Source organism: Jaculus jaculus, chromosome 11 (assembly GCF_020740685.1).
Source record: "Jaculus jaculus isolate mJacJac1 chromosome 11, mJacJac1.mat.Y.cur, whole genome shotgun sequence".
NCBI classification, from domain to species: Eukaryota; Metazoa; Chordata; class Mammalia; order Rodentia; family Dipodidae; genus Jaculus; species Jaculus jaculus.
Genome location: NC_059112.1, coordinates 2,493,067 through 2,510,911, shown reverse-complemented (window position 1 = coordinate 2,510,911; position 17,845 = coordinate 2,493,067). Strand labels below are relative to the sequence as shown.

The window sequence follows — 17,845 nt, the reverse complement described above, 5'->3', positions numbered from 1 at the left end:
CAACCTTTCTCTAAGCACACTCCCATTCTTACTTCTTCAGGGCATCGGTAGCCCCTGGGGTCCTCTGAAAATATGAATATGAGGAACCCTCCCAATTTCCAGCCTTTATCAGCTGCCTGCACTGCTTGGCTCTCAGATGTGTTCCGAAGGCCCACCTGTTAACAGCGGGGTCCGCAGTGCAGGGCTGCTGGTGGTGGTTCAGCTGTTCAGAAGTGGGGCCTACTGGGAGGGTTTCCTTCACCAGGGATTAAAGGGGATTTTGAACAGCCCTTCATCTTCACTTTTCCTTCATTCCTTCTTTCCCCTCCTCCATCATGTACTCCTGTAAAATGTATTATAAAACCATAAGCCCGAAGCAACAGAACCTGAAACCTCAAATCTTTGACTTGTGAGCCAAAATAAACCTTCCCTCTTTCTGAGCTGACCACCTGAAGTGTTTGGTCCAGTGACACCAAGCTGATTAACTGCTTCCTCATTCTAGACATGAACCAAAAGATCCTGAAGCACAAAAGGGGAGGTTCTGTCTCAGCTTCCCCCCAATTTCTTCTTCTTTTGTTTTGTTTTTATTTTTTGAGGTAGGGTTTCACTCTAGCCCAGGCTGAACTGGAATTCACTATTCATGATGATCCTCCCATTCCTGCCTCCTGAGTGCTGGGATTAAAGGTGTGCACCTCCATGCCCAGCCTGCTGATTGCTTCTTGAGCTCCACATCTCCCTCCCATTCAGTCCAGTCAGGTGTTTGATTCTGTAGTCAAGCAAGCTCTCTTCTTTTTGACTATGGCTCTACTTGAAAGAACCTTTCCCCTTATGCCTACAGAAGATTTACCCATCCTTCAGAATTCTGTGCAAGAACATCTCCTTTGCAATGTGTCCCTTGCTATTGCCAGGACACCTGTGCTTTCATGTTGGTGCTCCCATGGCTCCCGCTAGATGTCAGATGTGCGAATTTTAACAACCACCACACTACTTATTTGCTTATCTGTTTCTTTCCATAGTCTACAAAGAGCTGCCCGCCCTAGAGTATCAAGCATATTCTATTTAGATCTGTCTCCCCAATGTGTGGCACAGACTAAGTGAGTTGGCAAGGTATCCTGACACCACCTGTCGGATGCTGTCCTTAAATCAACAACCTGGCTCATGGCCTCTTTTCTTCCTGTCTGTAGATAATCCAGTGAGGGGTTTGATGTATGCAATCCCCCAACCTGTATCATCTCCCAGTACTCTCCTCTGATTGACTTCCACCTTTACTCTCTGTTCCTCAAAGCAGCCTCTTACACCTCCCACTATCAGATTAGGGCTCTTTTCTATTGTCTCAAAGCACTTTTCATGTTTGCTTTGTAACATTTCCTCACTAAGAACTATACAGTTTATGGAATCTACACACAGCTTCACTCCAACTTCACGAGGACAGAGACAATGTCTGTCATGTTCATCTCAGTCCTAGGGCTCTACCCAGCATATGGTAAGTATTTAAATAGATGAGTGGTCTAGGCTGAATACTTCCCACTGTCTATCTAGGATTGAGATATAAAATACTGCATTTCTAAGAAAAGCAAATTAAATAAATATAAAAACAAGTAAATGGAAAGGAATGGTATGAATCTAACTCCTATATAAACACACTTATGCTACAATTAGATTAGTATATTACCTGTGTTATAGTGGCATATATTTGTATACATTAGCATATGCTATTATACTTTTAGTAAATGTACATTTAACCTAGGTTTTCTTTATCATTAGATTTTTGTTGCTACAGATAAACTATTAATTTAGTTAATGTAGTTTCAATCATCATATTCTGATGTATCTGTAAAAATGAAAAAGGGAAAGGAAGACAGGCAAAGGGGAGGAAAAAATGTGGAAATGCTTACAGTGATTTCAAGGCTATGAGTTTACTGACAAGTTTTCTTCATATTTTCTTTCTTTCTTTATTTGAAGGCCAAATGATACAGAGAGAGTGAGAGAGAGGAGGAGAGAGAGACAGAGAAAGAGAGAGAGAAAGACGGAGGGAGAGAGAGAGAAAATATATGACAGGGATTCTAGCCACTGAAACAAACTCCAGATACATGCACTACTTTGTACATCTGGCTTTGTGTGGGTACTGGGGCATTGAACCCAGATTGTTAGGCTTTGCATGCAAGTGCTTTAATCACTGAGACATCTCTCCAGCCCTGCTGACAAGTTTTCAGCAATATAAATATGTACAAAATTATTCTGTACTTTTAAAATCATTAAATTTAGAAGGTATCTCTTTGCCCTCTCAAACAATCCTTTTTTAACCCTATAAATTATAGCAAAGATAAAAAAAATCCTCCATAACTGCTTGAACTCTAAATGACAGTGTTTTGAGTAATCACTGATTTGTTATATTAACTCCCAAATACTTATTAAGAACCCAAGAACAGTGGAAGATAGGAAGGCACAAGTTTGGTGAATAAAGGAACATTACTTTGTCATCATGAACATCTTGGTTTTTTATCCAGAAGCAAGATTTGTAAAGGTGAATTTGTTTATAGACCATTAACTCAAATCTCATTTGTAACGTCCCTGTGATAATAGCTGTCATGCCCCTTCTACAAAATGATCATTCTACAAAGAAATAAAATGATTTACATGTGTCACCAGAGTGCAACTTACTCAGAATCCCCCAAAATAGCTACTGTTGTCCATTTCTGCCATTAATAGTTGATCTCACCACTAGTAGACTGAAGGATGCACATATCTGGGGAAAATTAATCTAAGGTATGTCTTCTGGGGAAATGTATCATAGCTTTCTCAAGCTAACCTCCAAATACTGTTTTTAGTCTCTTATCCATCTGAAACTCTCTCTTATGCATAAAAGCACTTGGGATTAACTATGTGGTCAGCTAAAATTCACTTTAGATATCTGAACTGATTTGGACAATTCTGGGGTTTATGAGGTCCTTCGTTCATTCTATCAGACATTCTCCCTTCCTCTGGGTGTGACACATTCCCATAATCCTTTAGTTCCTGGAGGGATGACAAGATCTATGGTAAAACATGACTACTAGCTTTGTGTTTCTATCATGGCTTTTAATTCCTTTGTTAAGGAGAGAATTTTTGTGGGTAACTATCATACACATAACTTAAAGAGTCCTTCCTGGATGTCATAGAATGAGAAGTTTACCACACTGGTGGGTACCTGGGGATTTCTAGAAGTCTCCATGACTAAGTCACGGAAGAGAGGGGAGTGAATGCACCTGGTTTGTGCTGCCATTCCCGGGTCACTGTTAGTCAGCAAAATTCACATTATATTCCCGAGAGGGACTGCTCATGCTTCAAACACATAGAAGGAGGTCAGAGAGTAGTAGAGGGAGAACTCCAGTGCAGGTCTAGGGTTTTGCTTCTAGAAACTCTAGAATCCTTTTTGCTAAATACAGAGGAATTGCTAAGATACTTCACACCTGATGTGTAAAAAAAAAAAAAAAAAAAAAAGAGGATCATTTCTCTTGCTTCAAACATGCATAATGTTTGTTTCCAATTTAACTCTAGGGTTTTTTTTATTCCTAAGAAGACACTTGCTATTAGTGTTTAGCATTCATGGTACAATAAACAAACCAAAAACCTAGAATTGCCTTTCAAACCTAGTTCTGACAATAATAGTTCTGAGAATTGACAATTGATTCAACACTTCCTGTTCTTCGACTCTTCCTTTATAGACTACTGTAATGGCACCCATTTCACAAGCACTGAGGGTTGTCCTTGAAGAAGAGATATTTGATAAATATCAATTTATTTTCCAAGTTTCAAACTCCCTATCACAGTGAGTAAATGATACTTGGATAATTTGAACACTATATTTGTTTTTCAAATTTATTTATATTCTTCTTCCTACACTTGAATGACATATCTTTTTTTTCTTTTTCTTTTTTGTTTTTTTGTTTTGTTTTTTGAAGTGGGGTTTTTCTCTAGCCCAGGCTTACCTGGAACTCACTATGTAGTCTCAGGGTGGCCTCGAACTCACAGTGGTCTGCCTACCTGCCTCTGGAGTACTGGGATTAAAGGTGTGTACCACCACGCCCAGCCCTAAGAATTTGTCTCCCTCTCCTCTCCTCCTTTCTGTTTGTTGTTGAGAAGGAAAGGGATACTCTATTAAAGAGGATAGAGGGGCCTCAGCAGAGGTTCTAGCACTCAGCAGAGGGCATCAGCCACCACCCTGGTGAAGGTGACTATCTGTCATATCTGTCGCTCTCTGACCAGACCCACTAGAGAAAACACAGAAAAGAGGACAAAGCAGAAGCCCCCAAATGCACAGAATTGTCAAAAATCAAATTCTTTAAGCTATCCTATTTGGAGTGGGCTCGCCATATAGCAAAAGGGGATCAGGATACTTAGTTGTAAAGGCATAATGTATAATGAAAGTTCTGAAACAATGTTGCTCTGGAATTTGCTCCAACAAATGGCTATGTCATGAAAGTACATTGAAGCTTATGCACTTGTTGCGTAAGCAAATGATATTTGAAATAAAATTCTCAGGACCGCCAAACTTTACAGAACTTCTCTGTCCCAGCATCCAGAGGGACCCTTGAACTGCTTCATCCTGCACATCCCTGCCCCATCCACCGCCGAGCCAGAGGCCACTCTGAGCAATGCCCAGCGGAACCTCAGTTAGAGTGAGTGTCAGTGCAATTGAGATCTGGATGACGCTTGTCAACTCAGAGTTATGACACAACACATCTGGTTTCATTGCTTATAGACAACCTTCTGTTGCTTGAGAATATTTTGATGTACTAAGGTACTTTAACAAACTGAGCCAGTTTACTAACCCTAGAATCTTTTGTATACACTTTTTCTATGGCTAATTTGTGGGTTGTTGTAGCTTATTTTTTTTCATACTTGGAAGAATTTCAGACATATTCTTTCAAAATATTTTATGCAGAAAGCAGGGTTAATGGGCTGGAGAGGTGGTGAAGTGTTTAAGACACTCGGCCTGCAAAACCAAAGAACCTAGGTTTGATTCCCCAGGACCCATGTAAGCCAGATGCACAAGATGGTGCATGTGTTTGGAGTTTGTTTGCACTGGTTGGAGGCCCTGGTGTTTCCACTCTATCTGTCTCTCTCTCCTCCCTCTTTTCCATCAAATAAAAAAAAAAATAAAATGCTTAAAAAATAGTGCTAATATATGTCTTAATTTTAGTGGATAATGGTCCTCCAATGTCCATAAAAATAGCTAACAGATAGGTTTTATATTGGGTATTAGAAAAACTTGCTTGTTTCCTGAATGATTACTATTTATAAGGTGGCTTAAAGGAAAAGGAGATAAATTAACTTACCACAAAAAACAGGATTAAAAAATAGTCACATTAAATAGAGTCAATTAAAAGGCTATCAAGTTATTTTAAAACCCAAGACTTCTGACATTTCTTTTTATTTCTAGAATTTATTTAAATTATAATTTTTGTAAACCCAGTTCTGCAGTTTTAAAAAAATATTTTATTTTTATTTATTTATTTTGGTGAGTAAGAGAAAGAGGCAGAGAGAGGGAGAGGAGACAGAAAGAGAGAGAATGGGTGCACAGTGTATCTAGCCACTGCAGATGAACCCTAGACACATGTGCCACCTTGTGTATCTGGCTAACATGGGTTCTGGGGAATCAAAGCTGGGTCCTTTGCCTGTGCAGGCAAGCACCTTAACCACTAATCCATTTCTGCAGTTATAGTTCTGCTTTCAATTAAATAGGTAATTTAAAATATTTTTCACATTTTGCATAATCTTGGAAACAAAATGAAATTATACAAATAAGACTAAGAAAAATTAATAGTAGTGATGGTAAACATTATTACTTATGTCCCATTTCTTTGAACAAATATTTTACATATTTCTTTTGACAAAGTGAGTAAGAATTACATGATTAATTCCATAGATACATCATATATACTTAATATTTCTTCAATAAACAGAAACCAGCACTTACATATTTCATTGCAATGTTGAGTAATAGGCTTGTGAAATTTTCATGACAAGACATTTGCTGATACTTCCTAAACCTTCCACCAACATCATTTTTGTGACATGACACATTGACTAAGATTGTTAGGTTTATTCGTTTATTGACAATTTATATAAGTCCATGATGTATTTTGATCACATTCACCTCCCTTTGTCTTCTCTTGTCCCCTCCCACTCCTGCTGAACTCTGTCCTCTTCCCATATAGACCCTCTTACACTTCTTGAAAATCATTTATAGTGATCCACTGAGTTTTGTTAGGGCTGCTTGTATGAGCATGAATAGGAACAGCTTACTGGTGCAGAGATCAGTTGCCAGTAGCCAAAGCACTGATAAAAAAATGTCTGCTCCTTCCCTGCAATCATTAGCTGCCAACATTCCCTTCCCTGAAGCCCCTTGCCCTGTCCATGATGAGATGTTAACAACTCAGCCTTGTTCAAGTCTCAGGTAGGTTCTGATTCTTTCTTTTTTTTTTTAATTTTTTTTTTATATATTTTATTTATTTGAGAGCGACAGAAACAGACAGAAAGACAGATAGAGGGGGAGAGAGAGAGAGAGAGAATGGGCGCGCCAGGGCTTCCAGCCTCTGCAAACGAACTCCAGACGCGTGCGCCCCCTTGTGCATCTGGCTAACGTGGGACCTGGGGAACCGAGCCTCGAACCGGGGTCCTTAGGCTTCACAGGCGAGCGCTTAACCGCTAAGCCATCTCTCCAGCCCTCTTTCTTTTTTTATTTTATTTATTATTTCTTTTATTAATTAGTTTTGTATTCAGCAAATATAGTCTGTTTGGTACCATTATTAGGCTCATCCATGACCTACCCCCTCCCGTTGGCCCCTCCTTGTTGAGGTATATGGGTCATGCATTGTGGAATTAGCCCACAGTTATGGGTAAGATAAATGTCTCTGCATATCATGACCCAACATGTGGCTCTGACATTTTTCCACTCCCTCTTCCACAAAATTTCCCTGAGCCATGTTGGGTTCAATTTTGGTCTGCTTCAGTGATGAGGTGTTGGGGGCTTCTGGGGCTCTGGCTCTCTGATTTGGTAGGAGTTGATTTTTCTCTGTGTTGATCTCCTTCCCCCTTGTGCTGTGATTCTCTGACTTTGAGTGCCCCAAGAGTTTAAGGCCTTTAGATTACCATTCTCTTTCTTGTAAGCAAAGTCTAAGAACCTATGGGTTCCAAACCAAACTACTCTATCCAGCAAAAGCATAAGATGGTGAAAGAAAAACTTTCAATGACAAAACTCAGCTTAAAATTATATGAACACAAAACCAAACCTACAGAGAGTATTTCAGGAAATTCTCCACAGGGAAGAAACAAATAACCAAACTCAAATGCCTACAAGAAGCAGATCACAATAACCAAACTCAGAGTAGGAACAAAAAACTTCAAAGTCCATGAAAACACCAACACACATCTACCATCACAATATGGCAGGGATCAAATCAAATCTCACGTCATTACCCTAAATATTAATGGCCTTAACTTACCCATCAAGAGACACAAGCTAACAGGATAGATAAAAAATTAGACCCCTCAATCTGTTGCCTTCAAGAAACCCACCACCTCCTCAGGATGAAAGGGTAGAAAACAATATTCCAAGCAAATGGGAATAAGGAACAAACAGGCATAGCTATATTAATATCGGATAAAGTAGACTTCAAATCAAAAATAATCAAAAAAGATAAAGAAGGCCACTTCCTACTTATTAAGGAAATGATCTATCAAGAGGATATTACAATCATAAATTTGTATGCACCAAACACAGGGGCAACACAGTTTATGAAACAAAACCTACTTGACAACAAAACAGAAATAACCACCAACACCATCATAGCTGGGGACTTCAATACACCATTATCAGTAATAGACAGATCATCCAAACAGAAGCTCAACAGGGAAGTAAGAGAGCTCAACAAAACCATAGATCACTTAGACCTAACGGACATCTACAGAACTTTCCATCCCAAATTCACAGACTACACATTCTTCTCATCAGCCCATGGAACATTCTCTAAAATAGACCATATACTGGGTCACAAAGACTTCCTCCACATATTTAGGAAGATTGACATAATTCCCTGCATGATATCAGATCACAATGCTATATTGCTAGAAATCAACAACAAAAGACCCACCAAGAATCACAGCAGCACCTGGAAACTGAACACTTTTAAACAATAAATGGGTAGTGGATGAAATAAAAAAATGATTCTTTCTTAAAGCAGGTCATGGTGGTGCATGTCTGTGATCCCAGCACTTTCAAGACTGAGGAGAGAAGATGATGAGTTCAAAACCACCCTTGGCTACAGAGCAAGACTAACTCAAAGACCAAACAAAGCACATGTGTGTATGTGTGTGTGCGTGCACGTGTGCACACACACACACACACACACACACGAGACAATTTTGTGTCACACAGCTTTCTATTTCTTTGGATCTAAGAAGACACCTATATTGTTTCTTCTCCTTCTCCTCCTCCTCCTTCTTCTTCTTCCCTTTTATTTTTTTGAGGTAGGGTCTCACTCTAGCCCAGGATGATCTGGAATTCCCTATGGAGTCTCAGGGTAGCCTCAAACTCACAGAAATCCTCCCTAGTGCTGGGGTTAAAGGCATGCACCACCATGTCTGGCTTGTATTGTTTCTTTCCCCCAAAGGATGAGAGCTTTTCCATAATCCTGCTAAATGAGCCAGAAAAGGAGCTTCAATAGTGTTAGGTACGGAGAGAAAAAAAGTGTATAGTGAAGCCAATAAGTATGTTACAATATGTTTTGGAGGGCTTTTTTTTTTTTCTGGAAGGAAAATATGATTTAATTCTACAAATTAACAAACCAAAATATATTTAAAAAAAACAAAAAAAAAACATGGAAGGAGGGCTGGTTTTGATGGACAGAAAAAGAAAGATATTATGAATAATGCTAACATCCTTTATATTTCATTGACAGCTTTGAAAGATGAGTAAACTATATAATTATTCCTATAGAATCATTCTAGGTAAATAAAAATATCTATGTCTCTAGGCATATATATGTATATCAGTGTATTTGATGTGTGTCTGGGGTGCAGACAGAATATGAACCTATTGTCAAAATATCACTGATGATTAGTATCAAAAAATAGTAATGTTGAGTAGCAAGATGACGAACTCACAAAGTTTGCTACACAAATATCTAAAGTGCACAAATACTTTACAACAGATAATATCAGCTATCTTTGTTAAACTAAAAATAAAAAAGAAAGACAAATATGCCACTCTTTGCTTTTCAGGAATACTCAGAGGGCAGAAACAGTCCTTATGATACAAAGGAGAGTGAGGACTGGAGAGATGGCTCTGCAGCTAAAGGCCAGTGGGCTTGGTTTTGATTCCACAATGCCTATGTGGAGCCAGAGCACAAAAAACGCACATATATCCAGAGTTCACTTACACAAGAGAAGGAGTGTGCTTCTACTGTCTGGATGAAATCATAAAAGAATTAACTTGAAAGGCAGTAAGGAGCCCATAAGCTAATATCCAAAGGCTCATATTCCCCCCACATACTCCAAACAATTCCTGACATGTGTTAAAGACTGGAACAGACCATGGGTTTCTTTGCCACTGGAAAGAGAAGATTTTCCTCAAGGGAAGCATATGTATGATTTCAGGTCTCATAGTGTCTGTGTTACAGGAAAGGTGTGGTATGTGACTACCTGGTCAAACAAAGAAAATGTTTGTAGTATTTTAGTCTAGGTCTTACCTGTAGGGTGCATATAAACCTTTAAAGGAACCAAGTGTTCAAAGGGAAATAGAAATGTGAAATCATGCATAAAATGTTACTAATTCAGCCGGATGTGTAACCTGTCTGGCTTATCAGGGATGGGCACCACATAACCATCCTTTTATGGGCATATCACCACATACCCTCATTTTCTCCCCTCCTCTTCCTATTGACTGGCCTAGGAGTAGTAGTATAACAAGGGCACATATAAAGCCACTTCCTTGCAGACTGCCAGATCCAACTCCCCCTCAGTGAGGTCTTCTGGCTGTGGAAACAGCTCTAGCTCACTCCGTAACATCATGAGCTCTAGACGCCAAACCACCCTGTCCGGTACCAGGGCCCGCTCATCCCACGCTCTTCAGCTCTTGCTGCTGACATCTCTACTCCTGGCTGCGCTGGTTCCCTCTACCATTGGACAACGTAAGAGACTCTTAGGGAAACGTGAAGGCAGAGGCCCTCCCTGCCTCCCTGCAAGTGTAGGTAGGGGACTGGGTGGGAGAGCAAGCGGTGAGGGGGGCTGGGAGACTAGCCAGGTGGTTCGGGGCTGGAGAAGACCAGGACACTGATAAGATATGCTTACAGGGCACTGCATGCGTGCCAGTCACTGCTTGTTAAGCTTGTTACTGAAGATTTGCCAGTCGTTTTCTTTAGGGAAACATCTCAGTTTACAAGCAAGAGGAAAACCCGTGCTCACTGATTGGGGCTCAAGTTGGGAACGGTATTATGAACTGCGCTGCTCGTGTATAAAGACGAAGACTGAAATCGATCCCAGACTTGTTGTCGCTTTGACGGCGACCGCACCAGGACCCCAGTGTCCCAACCTCGAAGTGATGTAAGTCCTCGCTTCTGTGTGATTGCCATCCGGAAAGTCCCCCACCTCCCTCCCACATCTGCTGGGTTTTTTCCAGTCTTGTGCGCCTGTCCTGGTAACAGAGGCTTCGTGAGATACGCGCCTGTCATCTATTCTCTCTTGCAGAGCCACACTGAAGGATGGGAGGAGAATCTGCCTGGACCCCGAAGCAGCTTTAACCAAGAAACTGATCCAGCACTGGCGCAAAACCGATAGTTAGCTGCGTAATGTTTGCTTTCTGTCAAACCTTCTTACTGTCTAAGAAGATAGGATTTTTTTTGAAATCTCGACTTTTTAGAATTCTTATTTGTTCGGGATACTTGTCATAGGGTATGAAAATCTGCATACATTTTTCATGCTGCCTCAGAAGCTGCATTTTATTTTGAGAAAGCTGGTAGAGAGATGACACAAAGATGATGAAAAGAAGGAAGCCTAGTTGCAACATATAATTTATGGTTTATTCTGTAATTCTTGGCCAACCATTGTGCTATGTTTTGAATTTCTATACTCAAAATGTTCTTTCCAAACACACTTGTGTCAATTTTTCCTCCTCTACTTTATTTTTAGGCTAGGCATGCCTATGGTGACGAGCAGCATTGACTGTTTAAAGGTAGCAGGAGCAGTGCAGGCCTGAGGACGGCATCTCTGCTCCGCAAATGCTTTCTTTCTTCCTAAGCTTAGGCAATTAGTGTGTTTCACTATCTTAGATATAGAATGCCTTATTTCAAAGCAACCTATGAAATGTCCTAATTTTATTTTAACCCTTGAATCTTCACTATAATAAAGTTGTAGAATGAAAGTTTTGTAAGCAGTGGTTATTAATTTCAAAGTGAATATAATTAATACTAAATGTTTTATCTGAATATTTATATATATTTGCATATATAGCATATATAAAATTACAAATTTACTATTAGAATTGGGCAGGCAAGCATAATATAGAACTTAACTTAATTAGAATATTGGCTATTCTTTTAAATCAATACAACCTTCATTCATTCTATAACCTGTACAATTTATACCCATACAATTTCTTCAGAAGTATTGACATTAACTCAAAATTTGCCATTAATTTGCTATCATATATTATCAACTTGAACAGACTTGCTTGGGAAAGCAACCTTAAACTCTCTCTCTCTCTCGTAATGGCTTTCTTTCTTTCTGTCTGTCTGTCTCTCTCTCTCTCTGTATCCCTCTCTTTGTCTTTTCTGGACCTTGTACATACTGCTAAGCAAGTATCTGGCCAATGAGCCACTTTCTTATTCCTCCTCCTCCTCTCTCTCTTTCTAATTGAGTATTTTACAATATGCCAACAAGACAGTAGTTGACAGTTTTCCATTTTAATATTGTGCTTTAAATGTTGTCTGCCCACATAATAACCCACACATAGATATTAGTAATTAGTACTAGTACTGATAGAGTCTGCTGCACGGAACTCAGTGGCAGAGCTTGCTCAGCATATAGAGGTGTAGGGTAGATTCCCAATACTGCAGAAAACAGAAATCCAATTCAGATAACTTCCAAGTCAGAGTGGGAGTTTAAATATTTGTTCTTAGCCACTGGACTATGATGCTTTCATTAATTCTTCCTTCTGTGATGAGATTGCATCACATGGCCCATCATGTGACTGACACACGAAACAGTGCTCAGCACATAAACATCCTGTATGTCTATGGGGGAAGAGAGGACTCCACCTCCTCCTGCCTGTACACAAACTGTGGGGAGCAATTACGAATTAAGCATATAGTTCACACACACTGCATTATCAAGAGCTTCCACATCTCTTCACCATCACATAGGCTCAGTGCCTTAACATCTGTTATCTATCAGTAGACATATTCACTCAGTAATAGTTAGCCAAAATGGTCATAGACATGTATGAAAATGGTAAATGTAGATTATAGTTATTTATATTAGTTTTGCTGCAAGAATTACAAGTTAGCTCCAGCATGTTAATTTCTTGTTACCGTGTGTATATATCGAATTATTTTCTCTCAGTGTAGAAAAAGTGTGGCTTGGATGACACTATTACTTGCAAGTACGGAAATCTCGGGCTAAGAGTGGACAGACCTCATGCATTGCTGTCCATACACACCACCATCTCTTTTATCCATTCCTTTTCTGCTAGCCCACATGGGGCTTTGAGTTTAAGTTCCATAAACGCACATGAAATACAACACATTATTCAACAGTCATCATAGTGGACATTGATATGGAAAAGCTTCTAGAATAGAGAATTGTCCTTGATGATGCCCTTGACTAGGTCACTAGGGACAGATATATGGACCAATGATGACAACCAGATGCAGTATGTTAGTACAGAGCTCTGTTTCAGCTGCCCTAATGAGCAGATGCTCAACTCAAGCTGAGGCTTCCTCACCGTTAAAATTTCCTGTCTTCACCAGTGTGGCTATTTTGTATCGGCTTCCTACCAGAGTGCTGAAATAGTGATAAACTCCATAACCTCACATCTCAGAAAGCTTTCCATTTGGGGAAAGAGTCCATTTTAAACACCTTGATACAAAAAGCACACCTATGACATATGTTTGTGTATATTATCTTTAAGAAACAAGAAAAGTAGGGATGCTGTAAGATAGAACAAGGAGCACCCAGTAGATTTAGTTGTCAGGACAGACCCCTTGTGGAAGTGACAGTTAAGCAGACACCAGAAATCTAAATAGCACTTACCCAACTGAAAATTCAAATCATGAGAGAGTTAGGAGAAAATCCAGACCAAAGAATTAAATTGCATATTGCTACAGCCGTCCTGCGCTGAACATTAGGAAGTGAGCTAATTCCATTCAGTAAATGCCTGAAGCCCTTCCCCAGTATTAGTTTATGTGACAAAGAACCTCGTGTTTTGAGACAAGTATATACTTTGTTGGGATCAGGAGTCAAGGCAAGCAGAGCTCACACTGAGTGGTGTTCTGTTACAGGGCTTCCACCTCATCTCCACATCATGCTGACCCTCAATTCCCAGAATGTCTGAATCACCCTTCTGAGCGCTTCACTGTTCCTTCGAGTAGTGAAGACCAGCCCTGCCTTGAGCAGGCAGAGGAAGCAGCAGGCATCAAAAAATGGGCCCAGTCACTGCCCCTTATCCTCTCCTTTGGGCTGTTATCCCAGGACACCAGGAGAAACACCAAGACTTAAAAAATTTTCAAGAACAATGCATTCAAATATTACTTTGTAATTTTTCTACAGGAGTAATGGGGATGATAGACCTTGCGTCTTGTAGTGTATTGGAGGGTGCTTAATGAAGCCTTGTAAATTCCATCTAAGAGACTACAGAAGACTTCCACACAATTTTCAAACCACACACTTTTGACCATGTAATAGCCAAACTCAACAGTAAGCCCAAGTTGGGAAGGAGACAACAAATTGATTTGGAGGTATATTCTGTGTAAATTATGTGGGTCTACAGACTCCAACATCACACATTTGACAAGCATCCTGTAAGACTGAAGTCCACCTGTGTTTCCATAAATGTACGGGAATGCTGGTACACTTTGGAGATGTGGATATTGACTGCCAGCTCCCAGCCAAGACAGCTGACCCTAGCCTTTTTTTCCCTTCTGTTTTGTTTTAATCTTGGCAGGCCAGAGCTTAGCTTTGCTTCCCCAAGTGTTTTTGCTTCCTCAAAACGGCTCCTCATCCTGCACCCCAGGTTTCCTGCTTAACCCGCAGAAAGGATAAAGGTTGCAGGGAGGGTCCAGGAGTCACTGCTCTGTGCTGGAAGCCTCCAACCCCATTTCTTCTCTGCCTTTGATCTGATCTGTTGGAACCTTCAGGATATGAGCCTTCCAGCTTCTCGTGGCCCCCAGCTCAGGATGCTGCTCCTGGGGCTGCTGCTTCTACCAGCTGTGGTTGCCTTTGCCACTGGTGAGAATGGGAATGGACCTGAGTGATGGGAGAGGGTACTGGTGCCTCTGAGGCCAGGGAGGCTATTACCAATAACACCAGCAGGGATGTCCTAGCTTGAGAGGTGTGCAGGCAAGTCTTCTGGTTCATCTGAGGCCATGGTCCTGGAAAGGACTTCTAGGTCCCGCTGGCCACTCATGGGATCACCACTCCTTCCTTTACTCCTGTTCTTTCTCCCCTTCCACCCTTAGCTGGCCCTGAAGAGGAAGATGGGGAGCTACTCTGCATGTGTGTGAAGACCACCTCCCGGGTTCATCCTAAACATATCATCAGCCTGGAAGTTATCAAGGCTGGACGCCACTGCTCTACTCCCCAGCTCATGTGAGTCCGGCTCTGGTCCCAGAGGGCCACCTGTATCTCCTATGCCCATATCTCCCCTGTCTCATTCAGTCTGTCCTTTCTCTTTCCCCTCACAGAGCCACACTGAAGAATGGGAGGAAAATTTGCCTGGACCGACAGGCCTTCTTGTATAAGAGAATAATAAAGAAACTCCTGGAGAGTTAGCTAATAGCTGCCTAAATCCAGTTTGTTACATAGGATATGTGAGTTTGTCTACTTTTGATATAACTACAAAAGAATCTCCTATGTTTACATTGCTTTTCAAATCTTAAATAAATAAATGCAATGAATCAAGGTGTCATATAGTCAAACATTTCTTTATAATGAAGCCAACATAGTGCAGACCATTACATTTTTACATAAGAAAACACCTCCAGAATTTAAGTGAAAAATGTTTTGAAGAAAGGTGTGTCTTAAAGGTTTGAATTTGCTTGACGTTGTGGGTTATATGTAGAGTAATGTATATTTACTCAATTGCACTACCTCATATCTAGATTTTATTTTTGCATTACAATTAGTTTTCTCAATAAGTCACCAGGCTGGGTAGAGTGGCTCACACCTCTAATTCCAGCACTCAGGAGGTTGAGGTGGGGCAATCACCAGGAGCTTGAGGTAAGCCTAGGCTAGAGTAAGAACCTGCTTCCCCCAAAATTAAATACATACATTAATAGCATTACTATGCTGCCTTTAAGAAATTAAGTACACCAGACTCTGGTTTTATTTCCCTAAGATTTATACTCTATCACTGTGTTACCATACAATGAATAAAAAGGAAACTAAAGGACTCTTTAATATTAATTAATGATACTTTTATGAAATCATATGCTAACATCTTGCCTTTCACTGGTTCTTGGAAAACAATGGTATTTCACAAAAATAAAATGTTATAAACTGATCTTACACTCACATCACTGCCTACCATGTAGCCATCATTTGGCAAACCTACTGGACTTTTTCTTATTGTGTTCTACTTATAGACCCTCTGGGTTATTCTATGCATGCAGATATGTCTCATGTAGTGTACAATTTCCTCAGTATTCTCTGGTTCCAGGGAATCTTATTTCTAATTTGTTTTTCTCTAACAACCCCACAACATCAGAGATATTGAGATTGCATGTAAAATGGCTGTGGAAAACCAAGAAAAGCATTTTACTTCAGAAGACAATTCCCACACTGGAATAAAGGAAGATGTTGTAATATGTGAATATAAATCACAATTTTCCCTCCTATAGCTTCTTATAAGTACCACTAAGAGTACATTGGAACCTATAGGGTAATATAGAATAATCTTTTTTTCCTACTAGCCTTCATATATCTGTGAAGTCTTTGGTCACATGTGATGATGTATCCATAGAGCACGGAAATGTTACCTGTAAGAGTCTAATTCAGCTTAGTGCATCAAGGCAGAAGGCAGAATCTAGTAGGGTCTGGAGGAAGTCACAAACCCTTGATCATGAACAAATACAGTCTGAAACTGTGATGGTACTTATGCAGTGGAAGGATGAACTTCCTGAGAGAAAATACAGACAGGAGAGATGAGTCTCTTGAGGGAGAGGAGACCTATAGAACAACAAGCTAATGAAACTAGACACAGGCTCTACAGGCTTCTCAAGTGCCAGGGTATCTCCTAAAACTCCCACAGCCATGCCACAAGTTCTACAAGGCTTGGGTAACTACAGGGAAAGGCAGTGAATATTGATAGTATGGCTAGCTTTTGTCAGCTTGGGGTTTTCACCTTCACTGCCATGTTGGAGCACGATTACTCAAATCATCTTTCCAAAACACAGACGTAATGTGGTATTTCCCCTTCTTGAGATGTTCAAAGTCCACCATTCTTAGCATGGCACTCAAGATTGGTCACACTCACTTTGCCTTTGCACCTTAGTTTCTTCTGTGATGGAGGGCAGTTACTTTGAGTTGACACTTCCTCGTTGTGAGGACTAAGCATGGGATAGATGCAAAACACCTGTCGTTCCTGTACATAGTCCATGCTTAAAAATTACAGAGTCATAATTATTTTTGTGCATCAATATTGCTCTCACAGCACCTTTGTTAACATAGAGTGTTGAGAAAAGTACTAGTGGAGCATGTTGTGGTGAAAATGAAAGGTTGTAATAGCACTCCAAGTCAAATGAACTTTAAGGAAGAAAGCATTAGAAATGACATGAGGGTGGCATGATTATTTTTGTTTATTCCCCTTGTGTTGTCTGTCTCTAACAAGACTCTTATTTAATAATTAGTAGGTGTGACAGAGTGTTCATACCAAAAGTTGCAGAGTTAACCAGTACTGGAGTGCTGGGGCCTCATAAACTTTACCTCAGAATGACTCTGGCCCAGCTATTCTGAGAGGACTATTAAGTTGCCACCTTTATCAGCAAGAGCATTGAAAGAGAGCTTTTCTGCCAGGAAAACCCCAAGACACACAGCAATGCCCTGTTGTTTGAACCTTTATGGAGTGGTAAAGCATGAATGTACTTGAACTCCTTCTACCCTCGCCTTGGCAACCCAGGTGGCAGTGGGAGGTGGTTAGCAGAGAAGGTTAGCAAAAGCCTTTACTGCATAGTCAGGGCTGCTGTCAAAACAAAAGCTCCCAAGTGTATTTTCCTCTTGGAAGTTGTCCTGCATTTTTGTAATATTTGCTCTTTTTCCTTCTAAGGCTTTTGTGGTTAAAAACAACTTCCTTCAACATGCATAGAACATGAGGGTTTAGTTGATTTTGAAGATATATATCTATATTTTCTCATTATACAAGTCATGTTCATTGTAGATAGCAATAAATAGACAATAGAGGAAAATATAAAAGCCTATAACTTCATAAAAATATGATTTAATTTTATTCAAATATTTGACGTGGTTATAAAATGAATTCCATAGTTTTAATAAAGTACAATGTATTTGTATGAACTCATAAGAAAAACACTAAGTAATTATTTATTTAACAGCAGTGCAAGAGGTTAGGGAGCACTTCTTTCTAGATTTTTAGATAGAAAAACAAGTCCCACAG

The 17,845-nt window shown here is 40.1% G+C and overlaps 1 protein-coding gene across 1 annotated transcript; it reads left to right on the top strand.

Moving 5' to 3' along the window:
• Positions 1-10,030: 10,030 nt before the first annotated feature.
• Positions 10,031-15,142, top strand: LOC101610648. Its single transcript, XM_045130151.1, has 6 exons — positions 10,031-10,172; positions 10,383-10,563; positions 10,708-10,796; positions 14,269-14,463; positions 14,694-14,823; positions 14,919-15,142. Exons 1-6 carry the CDS (start codon positions 10,031-10,033, stop codon positions 15,004-15,006), a joined length of 825 nt encoding a protein of 274 aa, XP_044986086.1. The 3' UTR covers positions 15,007-15,142.
• Positions 15,143-17,845: the final 2,703 nt, after the last annotated feature.